Consider the following 21,095-nt stretch of genomic DNA (forward strand, 5'->3'; position numbering starts at 1 on the left):
CAGTACAAGGGGAAGAGGGAGTGACGTCGGTGTGGCAGTAGGCGCTCGCTTCGGCACGAGTCCGACCTCCCCCCTACCCCCCCTCCCCTCCCCACACACACACGCACACACACATACATCTTTTTTGCGCCAGGGAAAAGAGAAAATGGTATTTTCGGATCGAAAGCAGTTGTGTGTACGGGTGTAAGTACATGTCTGTGTGTGTGTGTGAACAGCTGTTGTGGTGAAGATTGCGCAATTTGTTCTCTCTTTCTCTCGTGTGTGTGTGTATGTGTGCTTTGGGGTTGCGGCGGTGGAGGCTGCAACGGGCGACGTGTGGACTTGGGGCTCCTCTCCCCCTCCCCGCCCACCCCCGTGTATGTGTGTGGTTAAATGCCTAGTAAGATACAGCGAAAGATATAATCGCCCCACCATGCACAAGAGCGCCTGCGGGTGCAGACCCCGCGACGGCAGCCAGAGAAAACGAAGCGGCGGCTTGGGTGGCCGATGGGAGGGGAGGGGTGAGGGGCGAAAGGGGAGGTGAAGTGTCTCCCTCTCCTTCCCCATCCCCCACTGACACACACACACAGACACACCGCACAGCCTAACGTATGCAGATGCACGCGTTGCGCTTGTCGCGGTAGTGCGCAAGGGGACTGGAGCGCACGGCAAGCACGGAAGGTTGACGCTCTTCTCTCCCCGGCGAATCTTCGGCAGAAGTGTACAGCTGCGCGTACTGGGGTAGGCTTAGGAATGTGCGTGTGTGGCAGGAGGGGCGTGGGCAGTGAGGGGCCCCAGTCATCGCCTCACCGTAAAACTTGGCAAGCATCATCAGCAGGCGCACTCCGTTTCGCTCTCTCGCTCTCCCACACCTTCGCCTCGTTCTTCTCTCGCATTTTCTTTTCACTTGGAATACTCTGCGCTTGTGCAGAGTGCGCCACCGGGGGACTCTCTTCGTTGGTCGACTGATCTTTTTGGGCGCCTCGTCTCCTCCGTCCCACCCACCCCCCTGCACCCTTTTCTCTTGTCGATGCTCCGCAAGTCGGCTGTGCGGTGGGTGTGGCTCGGCGGCACCGGCTCCTCGCCGGCGCTCGGGCTCGACCTCCGCTCCCCCGCCGGGCAGTTCGTCAACGTCGTTCCGGAGGGCATGCAGCCGCGGCGTATGGCAGGTCACTTCAACGCCACGCCGCAGGCGAACAGCCTTGCCGCGACCCACTACGCGCACACACCAGAGGTGCGGCACATGGCGGATGGCGCCGCGATGTCTCTCAGCGGACAGCGCACACCGCTGTTGAAGCCGACGCTCTCAAAATGGTCTCGCCAGCTCCGGTCCGACATCTACGACGAGCTGCTGAAGCTGCCGCTGCGCTATGCGCTTCACGACTTCCGCACACTGCAGGCACACATCCACGCTGTGCCGGACACCGTTATGAGTGCTGCTGACGGCGCGGCTGCGGGAGAGCGGCTGCCACCTGGCGTGTACCACGCCTCCGGCAGCCTCTCCTCTGAGTCGTCGGAGGCCCCGGCCTACTATGCAGTGGCAGGCCGAGACTCGGCTGTCGGCTATGCGCCACCGCTCGGCCCCGCCGACCCATTAGACGTCGTTCCCTTCTTTGTACACCGCACCAGCAATGGCCACCTCCCCGGCAAAGTTCACTCCATGAATGCCAAGACGCTGATGCCGGCCTTTTACATGCGGATTCAACAGATTGAAGGCGACATTTTCCGTTTCGAGGAGGAGCTGATGAAAATATTCCCGACCAAGAAGATCTTCCTCCGCAGCCACTCCGTATACGTGTACAACGTCAACTTGGATGGCCGGGCTGTCCTGCACCACTGGCTCCTGGGGCTTGGATTCTAAATGTGCCACGTAAAAGGCCGAACGGTGTGTGGGGGGGGGGGCTCGCCATGGATGAAGAGGGAAGGCAATGCGTTCCTGTATCGCACCTGCGCCACTGCTTCCCCCCCTCCCTCTCTCTCTTTGGTTCTCCTCCCTTTCGGCGGGCCCGCACTGCATGACGACAGCCGACGCATGCGTGAGCGTTTAAGTAGACACGAGTGGGATGCGCTCCTGTTGCGGCTGTGCTGTACGTTTCAGATCCGCTTGATGAGCGTTCCTTTCACGAATCGTTGGCGGGCCATGGCGCAGGTGACGGTGCCGGTAGGCGCATGAAGCATCAGCGAGGGTGGCGGAGAGGGTGGGCGGAACGGCGAAGCGGCAAGGCGCTGAAGTGCTTTCTCAGAAGGCACAAAGATCAGCAGCTTGCCTCAGCTGCTGCCCCCCCTCCTCCTCCTCTCTCCTCCACTACCCCTTCCCTCTGCTCAGTCTCCTTTGACCGCATTCGGCTCGTTGCCTCTTGCGCGCCGGCTACTCGAGGGTCTGCTACAGATGCAAACATAGGCGTGCAACCCTCTCTCGTCAGCCTCACTGATTCACCTTCTCTCCCCACCCCAACCTCTTCCTCTCCTGATCTACATGTCCTGCTTCTTGGGCAGGGCCGTCGTCAATATCACTAGCCCCATACCTCCCTCCCCCTTGCACACACACACACACGCAGGCGTACAAATATATTAAAAAGGCGAAGGAGCCCGCGAAAGTCTGTCGAGGAGCCCTTTCGATTGTCTCTCTCTCTCTGAGTGTGTGTGAAGAGAACCTCGCATCGCCTCACCACCACTGTTTTTCCTCCCCAGTCTCATGGTGTCCTCCGCAGGGGCGCGCACACAGCAACGTTGCGGTGTCACACTCACGCTGCGTTGCGTGACTGCCGCATGGTGCTTACTGTACATGATGACGTCGAGAGCGACGATGGCTGTTGCACAAGGCTCGGCCTCCGCCAGCACAGGTACCTGCAGCTACACAATCTGGACACCCACGCATCCACCTGCAGAGGTCCCACCCACCGTCTACCCGCCCGGTGCCGTAGCATATCAGCGGCAAACCCACAAAGCCCCGCCGGAGAACTTCTTCATCTCGAATTGGTGCGTCGGCGTCATCCTCATCCTATGTGCCGTCTGTGGCTTCTACATCCTACTGGCCGCCCGTATCCTCTACCACTTGGACTTGTATGCGCAGCATCAAGCGCAGAAGGTGGTGGCAGCTTCGTATGTTACGAAGGGCAACTTCCACTTCGACGGCAAGGACGCGCATGGCAAGCAGTTGCGGGCGAGCGGGTTGAACGAGCAGCGTGTGTCAGGCTCACGTGGTGGCTCGCCTAGCTTTGTGCCATCCCTCTCGCACAGCACTGGCAGCTCATCGTACGAGGACAGTAGCGATAGCGGGAGCCCGACGGACGACGATGACAACATCATTCAGATCAACCCCTTACAGCGCTAAGCCCAAAAGCAGCTGTGATGGATGCGAGAAAGGGCAAGCCGAAGCAAAAGTGGAAGGGTATGCGGGAAGATGGGAGCAGGCGTGGTGAGCGAGCCGCGGCAGAAAAGAGGCGGTAGGGTAAAAAAGGGGGGGAGGGGTCGGCGAGCTCCCATGCAGGTTGCCCCCGATGAGGCGGTTGTGTGCTGATGTCTCCGCCATGCCTGTCGAGTCACTGTGTTTGATGCGCATGTCTGCGTGCAGATTTCGCCTCCCGCCGCCGCCGCCCATCCACCCCCCTTCCCTCTCTTTTCCTTTGATGCTATATGCCTCTTATCCTCCGCGCGCTCGTCACGGCTGGTCCTGTAGCCCACTCCATTTCGCCTCCCCCGGAAGGTCCTCCGTCTGTGTAGGTGCGCGTGCAAAGTCTCTGGGCGTGTATTCTAGTGCGCTGCCCACACATGCGCACCACCACCCCTCATCCCTTTCAGCTCCACTCGCCCTGGCGCACCTCCGACGCGCATACACGGGCGGAGGCAATCCTCGCTATTCCTGAAGGTGACGCATTCTTTCACCTACAGGTCCACCGCTGCGATGTACGAAGTGCAGCGCGCCTCTCCGCCACGTCCCATTACGGCAAAGACAGCTAAAGGTTCCACCAGCGAGAAGAAACAAACACCGCACCGCACCACACTCATGCAGCGCAAGCGACAGCCTCCACCGCTTTCCGCCCACATGCGTTTCAGTCCTTGTCGGACTCTTGCCATCCACATCGAGAGCGCCCCAACCGCACACAAGAACGCGACCGTGCACCGGAGGCCCCAGCTTGCCTGGTGCACCCCCCCTAATATGTGCACATTCTTCATTTTTTTTCTTATCTGCTGCTCTTTGGCACAGCTCCTCCGCTTGCTCACCCGTCTCCCCAACTCGCGCATGATTCACACAGGCGCACGTTGAAAAACGCACGAACACAAGAAAGAATCGGCGACAAACGCGACGCGGTGTGTCACGCAGCAGCAGCGGCACAAATCACTCTCGTCCCCCTTTCTATGCTTCTTCGCGCTGCCGCTACGGTGTGCCTCTCGCCTCCGCTGGCCTTTCCCCAGCCCCCCCCTCTGCGCTTCTGTGCGCCTGCCAGTAGACGGCTCATGCGCACCTGCCTTGGGCGTCGTGCGGTCCCACTCCCCAGTATGCCCCCTCGACCCCTATTCCACCCCCCACATCCTCTGACCCTCTCTCCTCTTTCTCCCGCTGCTGCTCACTCCTCCCTTCCCCTCACTTCGCTTCGGCGCACGGCCGTGCACGGCACCACGCGTAGACGCACACACCGCAGCCACGATAGCCGCCACCCACGGGCCCACTCTCCTCCGCGCACCCCCACCTACCCATCCTCGCATCGCAGCCCTCCCGCCATTCCTTCACCTGTCCACCACCACCACCCACCCAGTCCCCCATCTCAGCTCCCGTCTGTGGCGACAATGGCGTGCATCATTGGTCTGATCGTCTTCACTGTTGTGCAGCTAATTGCACTTCTCTTTCTGCTAGTGGCTACGCCGATTGACATGTTCCGAGATAGGACGACGGACAGGTTCGGCGACGGGCCTTGCCTGACGCTCTGGGGTGCTAAGGATAATTGTCATCACATTAAGTACACTTTATCGATATCGGAAGTGACGGAGACCTGCCGGAATCGCCGCAGACTCTTTGTGAGCTCTCAGGTGTTCATTCTGCTGTCTTTGGGCTTTTTCGCGATAAAAATTCTCTTGGGTGTACTGGCGCTCTTTTGCTGCCCGTGGATGCGCTGGGTGTGCCTCGCCCTCAACATTGTGAGCAGCGTGACCGTTCTCGTTGTATGGGTACTGACGCTGGTGACCTACTTCAATGAGAGTGAGGGCAACTGCGTGAAGCTATCGGAGACTTCGGTTCTCGGCTCCGGATTCGTTCTGCTCGTGCTGTCGTGGGTACTCACCGTCATCAATATTATTATCCTGTTGGTAACGTCCAGCAATACAAGCGCGAATGCGGCCCCGAAGCAGCCGTCGTAGAGGACGCCCGACCCTTAGACGCTACTGGCGCACGAGCCACACAGTAGCGCACGCCAACACACAGAGCCTCGGGCGCAGGCTGCCCAAGAGGCAGTCCACCACAGAAAGCAGCCGTGCAAGCGGCAGGTTCTCCACTCGGTCGTCTCTGCCTCCGATGCGCTCAAAAAAAGCCTCGCTGTCCTCTCTCCGGCAGCCATTGGCCCCTCCCCTCCTCCCGCGCGCCCCCTGCGCACTGTGCGGATATTTTCTCAGCCGCGTCGGGCGGAGTGCCGCGCGCAGTGCCCACGCCGAGTGATCGTTTTGCTCCTTTGCTGTTTTGTCTTCCCTCTGACTCACGCCTCATGGCATTTTCTCTCTCCCTCTCCCTGCGTCGCATCATTTCGGCCTGACGTGTGCCGAGGGCCACGCCCACGTGGCGCTGCCAGGCCCGCCCACGACACCCCCTGTGTCTTCCCCAGCCTTCCGACGCCATCTTCTTTATTTCCGCCTGTTCCCTTCGACTGTGCTTTGCTCCCCAGCGCCGTTCCCTCCCTTCCCCCTGCAGTGCTTCCGTTTCTCCTGTCAATAGTTTCGTTGCTCAGTGGCATCACTGTATAAGCCCCACGGCCCCTCCTCCCCCCTCCCCAGCGTGAGGCGGCACCACCCCGCCTGGTGAGCGGCTGAGAGGGCAGCGCGGCGCACGAGCCTAGTGCGAGGGGTCTCCGAGGGTCCTGACCCGAGGTCGGCCAGCCTCCTCCTCGAGCGCCTCGGGTGCGCACGACAGACGCCACCGCCTGCGCCCTCGAGCTGGTAATGAACGCGTAGAGTGCATCCGCGGAAGAGTCGCCGAGGGACAGGGATGCAGGCGTGGTGCAGCCGTCACGGGGCGTCACACGGTGGTGTGTGTGCCGGCTCTCACGCGGCGGGGTGGAGACGCGGAAATACGGATCTATTTCAGTGCCTCCGGCAGAGGGCCGCAGTAAAAAGCGGCAAACCACAATGGGAGTGCACACACACACACACAAACACCAAAACAAACGGCAGCGCCTCACATCACCGCCCTCTCCTCCCCCCTCTTCTCTGTGCGGGCCTGAGTGGGCGCCGTCTGTCTGTGTGTATGCGCCTCTTCTTATGCTTCGCTTCTGTGTGTGCTTTCTCTGATTCGAACGACGTCTCGCTGCGCGTGTGTAATACTGAGCGTTGCTCTCCGACTCGCCTGCGCCCAGGAGCGGCGCCGCCACTGCCAGGGCTCTCTCGACGCCCTCCACCGCTCCCCTTCCCAGCCGGAAGGGCCGGGGGCGCCCTTGCCGCTGCCAGTGGCGGGGCTGTGCCCTCTGGCGACACAGCCCCCACCCCACCCCCATTCATCTGACCCCTCTTCTCTGCTGTGCCTCCTGCTTTCTCGCCGCCCCCTCACCGCGCTTCGGCGCACGGCCGTGCACGGCACCACGCGTAGACGCACACACCGCAGCCACGATAGCCGCCACCCACGGGCCCACTCTCCTCCGCGCACCCCCACCTACCCATCCTCGCATCGCAGCCCTCCCGCCATTCCTTCACCTGTCCACCACCACCACCCACCCAGTCCCCCATCTCAGCTCCCGTCTGTGGCGACAATGGCGTGCGGGGTCGGAGTTGCTCTCTTCGCGGTGCTGCAGTTCATCGCCTTCTTGTTTGTGCTGATCGCTACGCCGATTGACATGTTCCGCGTAAGAGGCGAGGACAGGTTCGGCAACACACTTTGCCTGACACTGTGGGGCGAAAAGGAGCAATGCTACAGTGCCCGGTTCACCAGAAAAACGGAGGACCTGTGGAGCGCTTGCCGGAATCGCCTCAACCTCTTCCGCGCTGCTGAGGCCTTTGCACTCATCTCCATCGTCGTCTTCGGGCTGTCGTCGCTTCTCGGCTTCATTCTCCTGTGCTGCTGTGGCTGCTTGCGCTGGGTGTGCCTCGCGCTCAACGTCTTGGGTATCGGCACCCTGGCCGTTGTATGGGCGGCCATGGTGGTGTCGTACTACAAGGATGACACGACTGCGTGTCGGAGGCTAAGCCTTACCTTCCGCTTCGGCTTTGGGTTCCTCCTCTTCGTGGTGGCCTGGAGCCTCGATATCATCAACATCTTTCTGTTGCTGGTTCCCTGCTAGGTTGCGGGGCTCTGGTGAGCGTGGAGAGGCGCCAGCATAGGCCAGTCGAGCGGGGCCGGATGCGAGGCCGAGGGCAGCTGGAGTGCGGCGCCGCTCGCGTGTGGTCGAGGCGGTGCAGCGGTGCCCTCACACACCCCAGCACGCATCCGCGGTCGCCGCCCTCGTTGACGTGTCTCGCGCAGTGCGTTTCGCCCTCCCGCGCGCCCCCTGCGCACTGTGCGGATATTTTCCCAGTCGCGTCGGGCGGAGTGCCGCGCGCAGTGCCCACGCCGAGTGATCGTTTTGCTCCTTTGCTGTTTTGTCTTCCCTCTGACTGACTTCTCACGTCTTTTCCTCTGCGCGCGTGTGCTGCCTCTCTTCGGCCTGCAGTGTGCCGAGGGCGCCGCCCACGTGGCGCTGCCAGGCCCGCCCACCTCCTCTGCCCCCGCCACCCCCCTCGATGCCACCGGCCTCTTCCCCACCCCTGACGCCCGCCCGGTGTTCCCTCGGCGATGGGAAAGGACGAATGGAGCAGCGGGTCGACGGCACCGCCGCCGCGCGCCGGAACATCGGCGGGGGGAGCGCGGAGGAGGAGAGGGCGGCGAGGGGTGCGTGCAACGCACTGGCCCAACGGGCGGGCAGGGCGCAGTGCGACACCGCAGCGGCTCGCGAACACATTGTGCGCCGCCTCTGCGCCCTCGCCCCCACCCCCTTGCGTTTCTGTTTCTCCTGTCAATAGTTTCGTTGCTCAGTGGCATCACTGTATAAGCCCCACGGCCCCTCCTCCCCCCTCCCCAGCGTGAGGCGGCACCACCCCGCCTGGTGAGCGGCTGAGAGGGCAGCGCGGCGCACGAGGCTAGTGCGAGGGGTCTCCGAGGGTCCTGACCCGAGGTCGGCCAGCCTCCTCCTCGAGCGCCTCGGGTGCGCACGACAGACGCCACCGCCTGCGCCCTCGAGCTGGTAATGAACGCGTAGAGTGCATCCGCGGAAGAGTCGCCGAGGGACAGGGATGCAGGCGTGGTGCAGCCGTCACGGGGCGTCACACGGTGGTGTGTGTGCCGGCTCTCACGCGGCGGGGTGGAGACGCGGAAATACGGATCTATTTCAGTGCCTCCGGCAGAGGGCCGCAGTAAAAAGCGGCAAACCACAATGGGAGTGCACACACACACACACAAACACCAAAACAAACGGCAGCGCCTCACATCACCGCCCTCTCCTCCCCCCTCTTCTCTGTGCGGGCCTGAGTGGGCGCCGTCTGTCTGTGTGTATGCGCCTCTTCTTATGCTTCGCTTCTGTGTGTGCTTTCTCTGATTCGAACGACGTCTCGCTGCGCGTGTGTAATACTGAGCGTTGCTCTCCGACTCGCCTGCGCCCAGGAGCGGCGCCGCCACTGCCAGGGCTCTCTCGACGCCCTCCACCGCTCCCCCTTCCCAGCCGGAAGGGCCGGGGGCGCCCTTGCCGCTGCCAGTGGCGGGGCTGTGCCCTCTGGCGACACAGCCCCCCACCCCACCCCCATTCATCTGACCCCCTCTTCTCTGCTGTGCCTCCTGCTTTCTCGCCGCCCCCTCACCGCGCTTCGGCGCACGGCCGTGCACGGCACCACGCGTAGACGCACACACCGCAGCCACGATAGCCGCCACCCACGGGCCCACTCTCCTCCGCGCACCCCCACCTACCCATCCTCGCATCGCAGCCCTCCCGCCATTCCTTCACCTGTCCACCACCACCACCCACCCAGTCCCCCATCTCAGCTCCCGTCTGTGGCGACAATGGCGTGCGGGGTCGGAGTTGCTCTCTTCGCGGTGCTGCAGTTCATCGCCTTCTTGTTTGTGCTGATCGCTACGCCGATTGACATGTTCCGCGTAAGAGGCGAGGACAGGTTCGGCAACACACTTTGCCTGACACTGTGGGGCGAAAAGGAGCAATGCTACAGTGCCCGGTTCACCAGAAAAACGGAGGACCTGTGGAGCGCTTGCCGGAATCGCCTCAACCTCTTCCGCGCTGCTGAGGCCTTTGCACTCATCTCCATCGTCGTCTTCGGGCTGTCGTCGCTTCTCGGCTTCATTCTCCTGTGCTGCTGTGGCTGCTTGCGCTGGGTGTGCCTCGCGCTCAACGTCTTGGGTATCGGCACCCTGGCCGTTGTATGGGCGGCCATGGTGGTGTCGTACTACAAGGATGACACGACTGCGTGTCGGAGGCTAAGCCTTACCTTCCGCTTCGGCTTTGGGTTCCTCCTCTTCGTGGTGGCCTGGAGCCTCGATATCATCAACATCTTTCTGTTGCTGGTTCCCTGCTAGGTTGCGGGGGCTCTGGTGAGCGTGGAGAGGCGCCAGCATAGGCCAGTCGAGCGGGGCCGGATGCGAGGCCGAGGGCAGCTGGAGTGCGGCGCCGCTCGCGTGTGGTCGAGGCGGTGCAGCGGTGCCCTCACACACCCCAGCACGCATCCGCGGTCGCCGCCCTCGTTGACGTGTCTCGCGCAGTGCGTTTCGCCCTCCCGCGCGCCCCCTGCGCACTGTGCGGATATTTTCCCAGTCGCGTCGGGCGGAGTGCCGCGCGCAGTGCCCACGCCGAGTGATCGTTTTGCTCCTTTGCTGTTTTGTCTTCCCTCTGACTGACTTCTCACGTCTTTTCCTCTGCGCGCGTGTGCTGCCTCTCTTCGGCCTGCAGTGTGCCGAGGGCGCCGCCCACGTGGCGCTGCCAGGCCCGCCCACCTCCTCTGCCCCCGCCACCCCCCTCGATGCCACCGGCCTCTTCCCCACCCCTGACGCCCGCCCGGTGTTCCCTCGGCGATGGGAAAGGACGAATGGAGCAGCGGGTCGACGGCACCGCCGCCGCGCGCCGGAACATCGGCGGGGGGAGCGCGGAGGAGGAGAGGGCGGCGAGGGGTGCGTGCAACGCACTGGCCCAACGGGCGGGCAGGGCGCAGTGCGACACCGCAGCGGCTCGCGAACACATTGTGCGCCGCCTCTGCGCCCTCGCCCCCACCCCCTTGCGTTTCTGTTTCTCCTGTCAATAGTTTCGTTGCTCAGTGGCATCACTGTATAAGCCCCACGGCCCCTCCTCCCCCCTCCCCAGCGTGAGGCGGCACCACCCCGCCTGGTGAGCGGCTGAGAGGGCAGCGCGGCGCACGAGGCTAGTGCGAGGGGTCTCCGAGGGTCCTGACCCGAGGTCGGCCAGCCTCCTCCTCGAGCGCCTCGGGTGCGCACGACAGACGCCACCGCCTGCGCCCTCGAGCTGGTAATGAACGCGTAGAGTGCATCCGCGGAAGAGTCGCCGAGGGACAGGGATGCAGGCGTGGTGCAGCCGTCACGGGGCGTCACACGGTGGTGTGTGTGCCGGCTCTCACGCGGCGGGGTGGAGACGCGGAAATACGGATCTATTTCAGTGCCTCCGGCAGAGGGCCGCAGTAAAAGCGGCAAACCACAATGGGAGTGCACACACACACACACAAACACCAAAACAAACGGCAGCGCCTCACATCACCGCCCTCTCCTCCCCCCTCTTCTCTGTGCGGGCCTGAGTGGGCGCCGTCTGTCTGTGTGTATGCGCCTCTTCTTATGCTTCGCTTCTGTGTGTGCTTTCTCTGATTCGAACGACGTCTCGCTGCGCGTGTGTAATACTGAGCGTTGCTCTCCGACTCGCCTGCGCCCAGGAGCGGCGCCGCCACTGCCAGGGCTCTCTCGACGCCCTCCACCGCTCCCCCTTCCCAGCCGGAAGGGCCGGGGGCGCCCTTGCCGCTGCCAGTGGCGGGGCTGTGCCCTCTGGCGACACAGCCCCCACCCCACCCCCATTCATCTGACCCCCTCTTCTCTGCTGTGCCTCCTGCTTTCTCGCCGCCCCCTCACCGCGCTTCGGCGCACGGCCGTGCACGGCACCACGCGTAGACGCACACACCGCAGCCACGATAGCCGCCACCCACGGGCCCACTCTCCTCCGCGCACCCCCACCTACCCATCCTCGCATCGCAGCCCTCCCGCCATTCCTTCACCTGTCCACCACCACCACCCACCCAGTCCCCCATCTCAGCTCCCGTCTGTGGCGACAATGGCGTGCAGCATCGGAACAATCGGCTACGCCGTTCTTCAGTTCATTGCTTTTGTGTTGCTGATTGTGGCGGCACCCCTCGACATGTTCCGTACACGGGGCGTGGGCAGATTCAGCAATGCTCCTTGCCTCACGTTCTGGGGTGGAAAGCTAGAATGTCTCAGCGTAACTTATTTTGCCACAACGGACGAGCTGACGGAGACCTGCCCAGGCCGCCGTGACCGCTTCCGTGCCTCTCAGGCGCTGATTGTGTTTTCCCTTGTTATGTATTTCGTGGCATTCATCCTGGGCTGTGTTCTGCTGTTCTGCTGCGACATCTTGCGCTGGGTCTGCCTGGGGCTCAACCTCGTCGACACCATCACCGTGCTCGTCATCTGGGTGTCCATGGTGGTGACCTTCTACAAGGATGAGGGCGAGGATTGCCCAAACCTGAATCAGGGCGCGGTGTATGGCTCCGGATTCGTTCTGCTGGTGTTTGCGTGGGTCGTGAACCTCATCAACATTCTGTTCTTGCTAATCCCGTTCCCGGTACTGAGCGCTGATGCAGCTGTGAAGGAGTCGGCATAGATGGCGCAGGACGAGCAGGGTGTGTGTGGTGAGCTACCTTGGCAGCTCCCCGGCCCCCGGCAAGCAGACGCTCTGGTGCATGAGCGGGTGTGCAAGCCGCGCGCTGCCGTCCCTGCCGTCTGTACGACTCTCCATCGACTCCTTTGTGGTGGCGGGGGGACACCCCCAGCACCATGCGCAGGTAAATACACTCTATTTTTTGTTCATGTTTTTTTTCTACATCGCCTCACGTTCATCTATGGCTGACTTGTCATGCCTCTCATTCGTACGTGTGTGTATTTGTCGTGTATCCTCGGCCTGCGGTGTGCCGAGGGCGCCGCATACGTGGCGCCGCCCGGCCCGTCCACCTCCTCTGCCCTCCCCCCTCGATGCCACCGGCCTCTTCCCCACCCCTGACGCCCGCCCGGTGTTCCCTCGGCGATGGGAAAGGACGAATGGAGCAGCGGGTCGACGGCACCGCCGCCGCGCGCCGGAACATCGGCGGGGGGAGCGCGGAGGAGGAGAGGGCGGCGAGGGGTGCGTGCAACGCACTGGCCCAACGGGCGGGCAGGGCGCAGTGCGACACCGCAGCGGCTCGCGAACACATTGTGCGCCGCCTCTGCGCCCTTTCTTAGTGACTCTTCTTTTCACTTTACGTTTCACTTGTCATTGTTGAAGTGCTCAACGGCCCAACTGTAGCATCCACACAGCCACCCTCCCCCCATGTGCCTCGGCACCACCCCGCCTGGTGAGCGGCTGAGAGGGCAGCGCGGCGCACGAGGCTAGTGCGAGGGGTCTCCGAGGGTCCTGACCCGAGGTCGGCCAGCCTCCTCCTCGAGCGCCTCGGGTGCGCACGACAGACGCCACCGCCTGCGCCCTCGAGCTGGTAATGAACGCGTAGAGTGCATCCGCGGAAGAGTCGCCGAGGGACAGGGATGCAGGCGTGGTGCAGCCGTCACGGGGCGTCACACGGTGGTGTGCATGTGTGCCTGCCTACCTGTTGGATCTTTCGTGGAAGAAGCATATTTTTCATACACGTTCATAATCGCTTTCCCGCGGCACGGTCGGTACGGCAACGCTGACAAGTATTGTATACACACGCGACAGCATTCGCAGCGCCGCACATCACCCGCCACCTCCTCCCACTCCGCCCTCCTGGCCGCCTCCCCCATTCTCTGTGCGGGCCTGAGTGGGCGCCGTCTGTCTGTGTGTATGCGCCTCTTCTTATGCTTCGCTTCTGTGTGTGCTTTCTCTGATTCGAACGACGTCTCGCTGCGCGTGTGTAATACTGAGCGTTGCTCTCCGACTCGCCTGCGCCCAGGAGCGGCGCCGCCACTGCCAGGGCTCTCTCGACGCCCTCCACCGCTCCCCCTTCCCAGCCGGAAGGGCCGGGGGCGCCCTTGCCGCTGCCAGTGGCGGGGCTGTGCCCTCTGGCGACACAGCCCCCACCCCACCCCATTCATCTGACCCCCTCTTCTCTGCTGTGCCTCCTGCTTTCTCGCCGCCCCCTCACCGCGCTTCGGCGCACGGCCGTGCACGGCACCACGCGTAGACGCACACACCGCAGCCACGATAGCCGCCACCCACGGGCCCACTCTCCTCCGCGCACCCCCACCTACCCATCCTCGCATCGCAGCCCTCCCGCCATTCCTTCACCTGTCCACCACCACCACCCACCCAGTCCCCCATCTCAGCTCCCGTCTGTGGCGACAATGGCGTGCGGGGTCGGAGTTGCTCTCTTCGCGGTGCTGCAGTTCATCGCCTTCTTGTTTGTGCTGATCGCTACGCCGATTGACATGTTCCGCGTAAGAGGCGAGGACAGGTTCGGCAACACACTTTGCCTGACACTGTGGGGCGAAAAGGAGCAATGCTACAGTGCCCGGTTCACCAGAAAAACGGAGGACCTGTGGAGCGCTTGCCGGAATCGCCTCAACCTCTTCCGCGCTGCTGAGGCCTTTGCACTCATCTCCATCGTCGTCTTCGGGCTGTCGTCGCTTCTCGGCTTCATTCTCCTGTGCTGCTGTGGCTGCTTGCGCTGGGTGTGCCTCGCGCTCAACGTCTTGGGTATCGGCACCCTGGCCGTTGTATGGGCGGCCATGGTGGTGTCGTACTACAAGGATGACACGACTGCGTGTCGGAGGCTAAGCCTTACCTTCCGCTTCGGCTTTGGGTTCCTCCTCTTCGTGGTGGCCTGGAGCCTCGATATCATCAACATCTTTCTGTTGCTGGTTCCCTGCTAGGTTGCGGGGGCTCTGGTGAGCGTGGAGAGGCGCCAGCATAGGCCAGTCGAGCGGGGCCGGATGCGAGGCCGAGGGCAGCTGGAGTGCGGCGCCGCTCGCGTGTGGTCGAGGCGGTGCAGCGGTGCCCTCACACACCCCAGCACGCATCCGCGGTCGCCGCCCTCGTTGACGTGTCTCGCGCAGTGCGTTTCGCCCTCCCGCGCGCCCCCTGCGCACTGTGCGGATATTTTCCCAGTCGCGTCGGGCGGAGTGCCGCGCGCAGTGCCCACGCCGAGTGATCGTTTTGCTCCTTTGCTGTTTTGTCTTCCCTCTGACTGACTTCTCACGTCTTTTCCTCTGCGCGCGTGTGCTGCCTCTCTTCGGCCTGCAGTGTGCCGAGGGCGCCGCCCACGTGGCGCTGCCAGGCCCGCCCACCTCCTCTGCCCCCGCCACCCCCCTCGATGCCACCGGCCTCTTCCCCACCCCTGACGCCCGCCCGGTGTTCCCTCGGCGATGGGAAAGGACGAATGGAGCAGCGGGTCGACGGCACCGCCGCCGCGCGCCGGAACATCGGCGGGGGGAGCGCGGAGGAGGAGAGGGCGGCGAGGGGTGCGTGCAACGCACTGGCCCAACGGGCGGGCAGGGCGCAGTGCGACACCGCAGCGGCTCGCGAACACATTGTGCGCCGCCTCTGCGCCCTCGCCCCCACCCCCTTGCGTTTCTGTTTCTCCTGTCAATAGTTTCGTTGCTCAGTGGCATCACTGTATAAGCCCCACGGCCCCTCCTCCCCCCTCCCCAGCGTGAGGCGGCACCACCCCGCCTGGTGAGCGGCTGAGAGGGCAGCGCGGCGCACGAGGCTAGTGCGAGGGGTCTCCGAGGGTCCTGACCCGAGGTCGGCCAGCCTCCTCCTCGAGCGCCTCGGGTGCGCACGACAGACGCCACCGCCTGCGCCCTCGAGCTGGTAATGAACGCGTAGAGTGCATCCGCGGAAGAGTCGCCGAGGGACAGGGATGCAGGCGTGGTGCAGCCGTCACGGGGCGTCACACGGTGGTGTGTGTGCCGGCTCTCACGCGGCGGGGTGGAGACGCGGAAATACGGATCTATTTCAGTGCCTCCGGCAGAGGGCCGCAGTAAAAAGCGGCAAACCACAATGGGAGTGCACACACACACACACAAACACCAAAACAAACGGCAGCGCCTCACATCACCGCCCTCTCCTCCCCCCTCTTCTCTGTGCGGGCCTGAGTGGGCGCCGTCTGTCTGTGTGTATGCGCCTCTTCTTATGCTTCGCTTCTGTGTGTGCTTTCTCTGATTCGAACGACGTCTCGCTGCGCGTGTGTAATACTGAGCGTTGCTCTCCGACTCGCCTGCGCCCAGGAGCGGCGCCGCCACTGCCAGGGCTCTCTCGACGCCCTCCACCGCTCCCCCTTCCCAGCCGGAAGGGCCGGGGGCGCCCTTGCCGCTGCCAGTGGCGGGGCTGTGCCCTCTGGCGACACAGCCCCCACCCCACCCCATTCATCTGACCCCCTCTTCTCTGCTGTGCCTCCTGCTTTCTCGCCGCCCCCTCACCGCGCTTCGGCGCACGGCCGTGCACGGCACCACGCGTAGACGCACACACCGCAGCCACGATAGCCGCCACCCACGGGCCCACTCTCCTCCGCGCACCCCCACCTACCCATCCTCGCATCGCAGCCCTCCCGCCATTCCTTCACCTGTCCACCACCACCACCCACCCAGTCCCCCATCTCAGCTCCCGTCTGTGGCGACAATGGCGTGCGGGGTCGGAGTTGCTCTCTTCGCGGTGCTGCAGTTCATCGCCTTCTTGTTTGTGCTGATCGCTACGCCGATTGACATGTTCCGCGTAAGAGGCGAGGACAGGTTCGGCAACACACTTTGCCTGACACTGTGGGGCGAAAAGGAGCAATGCTACAGTGCCCGGTTCACCAGAAAAACGGAGGACCTGTGGAGCGCTTGCCGGAATCGCCTCAACCTCTTCCGCGCTGCTGAGGCCTTTGCACTCATCTCCATCGTCGTCTTCGGGCTGTCGTCGCTTCTCGGCTTCATTCTCCTGTGCTGCTGTGGCTGCTTGCGCTGGGTGTGCCTCGCGCTCAACGTCTTGGGTATCGGCACCCTGGCCGTTGTATGGGCGGCCATGGTGGTGTCGTACTACAAGGATGACACGACTGCGTGTCGGAGGCTAAGCCTTACCTTCCGCTTCGGCTTTGGGTTCCTCCTCTTCGTGGTGGCCTGGAGCCTCGATATCATCAACATCTTTCTGTTGCTGGTTCCCTGCTAGGTTGCGGGGCTCTGGTGAGCGTGGAGAGGCGCCAGCATAGGCCAGTCGAGCGGGGCCGGATGCGAGGCCGAGGGCAGCTGGAGTGCGGCGCCGCTCGCGTGTGGTCGAGGCGGTGCAGCGGTGCCCTCACACACCCCAGCACGCATCCGCGGTCGCCGCCCTCGTTGACGTGTCTCGCGCAGTGCGTTTCGCCCTCCCGCGCGCCCCCTGCGCACTGTGCGGATATTTTCCCAGTCGCGTCGGGCGGAGTGCCGCGCGCAGTGCCCACGCCGAGTGATCGTTTTGCTCCTTTGCTGTTTTGTCTTCCCTCTGACTGACTTCTCACGTCTTTTCCTCTGCGCGCGTGTGCTGCCTCTCTTCGGCCTGCAGTGTGCCGAGGGCGCCGCCCACGTGGCGCTGCCAGGCCCGCCCACCTCCTCTGCCCCCGCCACCCCCCTCGATGCCACCGGCCTCTTCCCCACCCCTGACGCCCGCCCGGTGTTCCCTCGGCGATGGGAAAGGACGAATGGAGCAGCGGGTCGACGGCACCGCCGCCGCGCGCCGGAACATCGGCGGGGGGAGCGCGGAGGAGGAGAGGGCGGCGAGGGGTGCGTGCAACGCACTGGCCCAACGGGCGGGCAGGGCGCAGTGCGACACCGCAGCGGCTCGCGAACACATTGTGCGCCGCCTCTGCGCCCTCGCCCCCACCCCTTGCGTTTCTGTTTCTCCTGTCAATAGTTTCGTTGCTCAGTGGCATCACTGTATAAGCCCCACGGCCCCTCCTCCCCCCTCCCCAGCGTGAGGCGGCACCACCCCGCCTGGTGAGCGGCTGAGAGGGCAGCGCGGCGCACGAGGCTAGTGCGAGGGGTCTCCGAGGGTCCTGACCCGAGGTCGGCCAGCCTCCTCCTCGAGCGCCTCGGGTGCGCACGACAGACGCCACCGCCTGCGCCCTCGAGCTGGTAATGAACGCGTAGAGTGCATCCGCGGAAGAGTCGCCGAGGGACAGGGATGCAGGCGTGGTGCAGCCGTCACGGGGCGTCACACGGTGGTGTGTGTGCCGGCTCTCACGCGGCGGGGTGGAGACGCGGAAATACGGATCTATTTCAGTGCCTCCGGCAGAGGGCCGCAGTAAAAAGCGGCAAACCACAATGGGAGTGCACACACACACACACAAACACCAAAACAAACGGCAGCGCCTCACATCACCGCCCTCTCCTCCCCCCTCTTCTCTGTGCGGGCCTGAGTGGGCGCCGTCTGTCTGTGTGTATGCGCCTCTTCTTATGCTTCGCTTCTGTGTGTGCTTTCTCTGATTCGAACGACGTCTCGCTGCGCGTGTGTAATACTGAGCGTTGCTCTCCGACTCGCCTGCGCCCAGGAGCGGCGCCGCCACTGCCAGGGCTCTCTCGACGCCCTCCACCGCTCCCCCTTCCCAGCCGGAAGGGCCGGGGGCGCCCTTGCCGCTGCCAGTGGCGGGGCTGTGCCCTCTGGCGACACAGCCCCCACCCCACCCCCATTCATCTGACCCCTCTTCTCTGCTGTGCCTCCTGCTTTCTCGCCGCCCCCTCACCGCGCTTCGGCGCACGGCCGTGCACGGCACCACGCGTAGACGCACACACCGCAGCCACGATAGCCGCCACCCACGGGCCCACTCTCCTCCGCGCACCCCCACCTACCCATCCTCGCATCGCAGCCCTCCCGCCATTCCTTCACCTGTCCACCACCACCACCCACCCAGTCCCCCATCTCAGCTCCCGTCTGTGGCGACAATGGCGTGCAGCATCGGAACAATCGGCTACGCCGTTCTTCAGTTCATTGCTTTTGTGTTGCTGATTGTGGCGGCACCCCTCGACATGTTCCGTACACGGGGCGTGGGCAGATTCAGCAATGCTCCTTGCCTCACGTTCTGGGGTGGAAAGCTAGAATGTCTCAGCGTAACTTATTTTGCCACAACGGACGAGCTGACGGAGACCTGCCCAGGCCGCCGTGACCGCTTCCGTGCCTCTCAGGCGCTGATTGTGTTTTCCCTTGTTATGTATTTCGTGGCATTCATCCTGGGCTGTGTTCTGCTGTTCTGCTGCGACATCTTGCGCTGGGTCTGCCTGGGGCTCAACCTCGTCGACACCATCACCGTGCTCGTCATCTGGGTGTCCATGGTGGTGACCTTCTACAAGGATGAGGGCGAGGATTGCCCAAACCTGAATCAGGGCGCGGTGTATGGCTCCGGATTCGTTCTGCTGGTGTTTGCGTGGGTCGTGAACCTCATCAACATTCTGTTCTTGCTAATCCCGTTCCCGGTACTGAGCGCTGATGCAGCTGTGAAGGAGTCGGCATAGATGGCGCAGGACGAGCAGGGTGTGTGTGGTGAGCTACCTTGGCAGCTCCCCGGCCCCCGGCAAGCAGACGCTCTGGTGCATGAGCGGGTGTGCAAGCCGCGCGCTGCCGTCCCTGCCGTCTGTACGACTCTCCATCGACTCCTTTGTGGTGGCGGGGGGACACCCCCAGCACCATGCGCAGGTAAATACACTCTATTTTTTGTTCATGTTTTTTTTCTACATCGCCTCAAGTTCATCTATGGCTGACTTGTCATGCCTCTCATTCGTACGTGTGTGTATTTGTCGTGTATCCTCGGCCTGCGGTGTGCCGAGGGCGCCGCATACGTGGCGCCGCCCGGCCCGTCCACCTCCTCTGCCCTCCCCCCTCGATGCCACCGGCCTCTTCCCCACCCCTGACGCCCGCCCGGTGTTCCCTCGGCGATGGGAAAGGACGAATGGAGCAGCGGGTCGACGGCACCGCCGCCGCGCGCCGGAACATCGGCGGGGGGAGCGCGGAGGAGGAGAGGGCGGCGAGGGGTGCGTGCAACGCACTGGCCCAACGGGCGGGCAGGGCGCAGTGCGACACCGCAGCGGCTCGCGAACACATTGTGCGCCGCCTCTGCGCCCTTTCTTAGTGACTCTTCTTTTCACTTTACGTTTCACTTGTCATTGTTGAAGTGCTCAACGGCCCAACTGTAGCATCCACACAGCCACCCTCCCCCCATGTGCCTCGGCACCACCCCGCCTGGTGAGCGGCTGAGAGGGCAGCGCGGCGCACGAGCCTAGTGCGAGGGGTCTCCGAGGGTCCTGACCCGAGGTCGGCCAGCCTCCTCCTCGAGCGCCTCGGGTGCGCACGACAGACGCCACCGCCTGCGCCCTCGAGCTGGTAATGAACGCGTAGAGTGCATCCGCGGAAGAGTCGCCGAGGGACAGGGATGCAGGCGTGGTGCAGCCGTCACGGGGCGTCACACGGTGGTGTGCATGTGTGCCTGCCTACCTGTTGGATCTTTCGTGGAAGAAGCATATTTTTCATACACGTTCATAATCGCTTTCCCGCGGCACGGTCGGTACGGCAACGCTGACAAGTATTGTATACACACGCGACAGCATTCGCAGCGCCGCACATCACCCGCCACCTCCTCCCACTCCGCCCTCCTGGCCGCCTCCCCCATTCTCTGTGCGGGCCTGAGTGGGCGCCGTCTGTCTGTGTGTATGCGCCTCTTCTTATGCTTCGCTTCTGTGTGTGCTTTCTCTGATTCGAACGACGTCTCGCTGCGCGTGTGTAATACTGAGCGTTGCTCTCCGACTCGCCTGCGCCCAGGAGCGGCGCCGCCACTGCCAGGGCTCTCTCGACGCCCTCCACCGCTCCCCCTTCCCAGCCGGAAGGGCCGGGGGCGCCCTTGCCGCTGCCAGTGGCGGGGCTGTGCCCTCTGGCGACACAGCCCCCCACCCCACCCCCATTCATCTGACCCCTCTTCTCTGCTGTGCCTCCTGCTTTCTCGCCGCCCCCTCACCGCGCTTCGGCGCACGGCCGTGCACGGCACCACGCGTAGACGCACACACCGCAGCCACGATAGCCGCCACCCACGGGCCCACTCTCCTCCGCGCACCCCCACCTACCCATCCTCGCATCGCAGCCCTCCCGCCATTCCTTCACCTGTCCACCACCACCACCCACCCAGTCCCCCATCTCAGCTCCCGTCTGTGGCGACAATGGCGTGCGGGGTCGGAGTTGCTCTCTTCGCGGTGCTGCAGTTCATCGCCTTCTTGTTTGTGCTGATCGCTACGCCGATTGACATGTTCCGCGTAAGAGGCGAGGACAGGTTCGGCAACACACTTTGCCTGACACTGTGGGGCGAAAAGGAGCAATGCTACAGTGCCCGGTTCACCAGAAAAACGGAGGACCTGTGGAGCGCTTGCCGGAATCGCCTCAACCTCTTCCGCGCTGCTGAGGCCTTTGCACTCATCTCCATCGTCGTCTTCGGGCTGTCGTCGCTTCTCGGCTTCATTCTCCTGTGCTGCTGTGGCTGCTTGCGCTGGGTGTGCCTCGCGCTCAACGTCTTGGGTATCGGCACCCTGGCCGTTGTATGGGCGGCCATGGTGGTGTCGTACTACAAGGATGACACGACTGCGTGTCGGAGGCTAAGCCTTACCTTCCGCTTCGGCTTTGGGTTCCTCCTCTTCGTGGTGGCCTGGAGCCTCGATATCATCAACATCTTTCTGTTGCTGGTTCCCTGCTAGGTTGCGGGGCTCTGGTGAGCGT

The 21,095-nt window shown here is 63.7% G+C and overlaps 2 protein-coding genes across 2 annotated transcripts; both read left to right on the forward strand.

The window, feature by feature from the left end:
* Nucleotides 1–1,009: 1,009 nt before the first annotated feature.
* On the forward strand, nt 1,010–1,840 carry LSCM1_07196 (uncharacterized protein; the record flags this gene model as incomplete). The annotated part of the gene is made up of 1 exon (XM_067324580.1): nt 1,010–1,840. One exon carries the CDS (start codon nt 1,010–1,012, stop codon nt 1,838–1,840), a length of 831 nt encoding a protein of 276 aa, XP_067180937.1.
* Nucleotides 1,841–2,674: 834 nt separating this feature from the next.
* On the forward strand, nt 2,675–3,313 carry LSCM1_07197 (uncharacterized protein; the record flags this gene model as incomplete). Its single annotated transcript, XM_067324581.1, has 1 exon — nt 2,675–3,313. One exon carries the CDS (start codon nt 2,675–2,677, stop codon nt 3,311–3,313), a length of 639 nt encoding a protein of 212 aa, XP_067180938.1.
* Between the last annotated feature and the right edge of the window lie 17,782 nt (nt 3,314–21,095).

This window comes from Leishmania martiniquensis, chromosome 8, assembly GCF_017916325.1.
Source record: "Leishmania martiniquensis isolate LSCM1 chromosome 8, whole genome shotgun sequence".
Taxonomy (NCBI): domain Eukaryota; phylum Euglenozoa; class Kinetoplastea; order Trypanosomatida; family Trypanosomatidae; genus Leishmania; species Leishmania martiniquensis.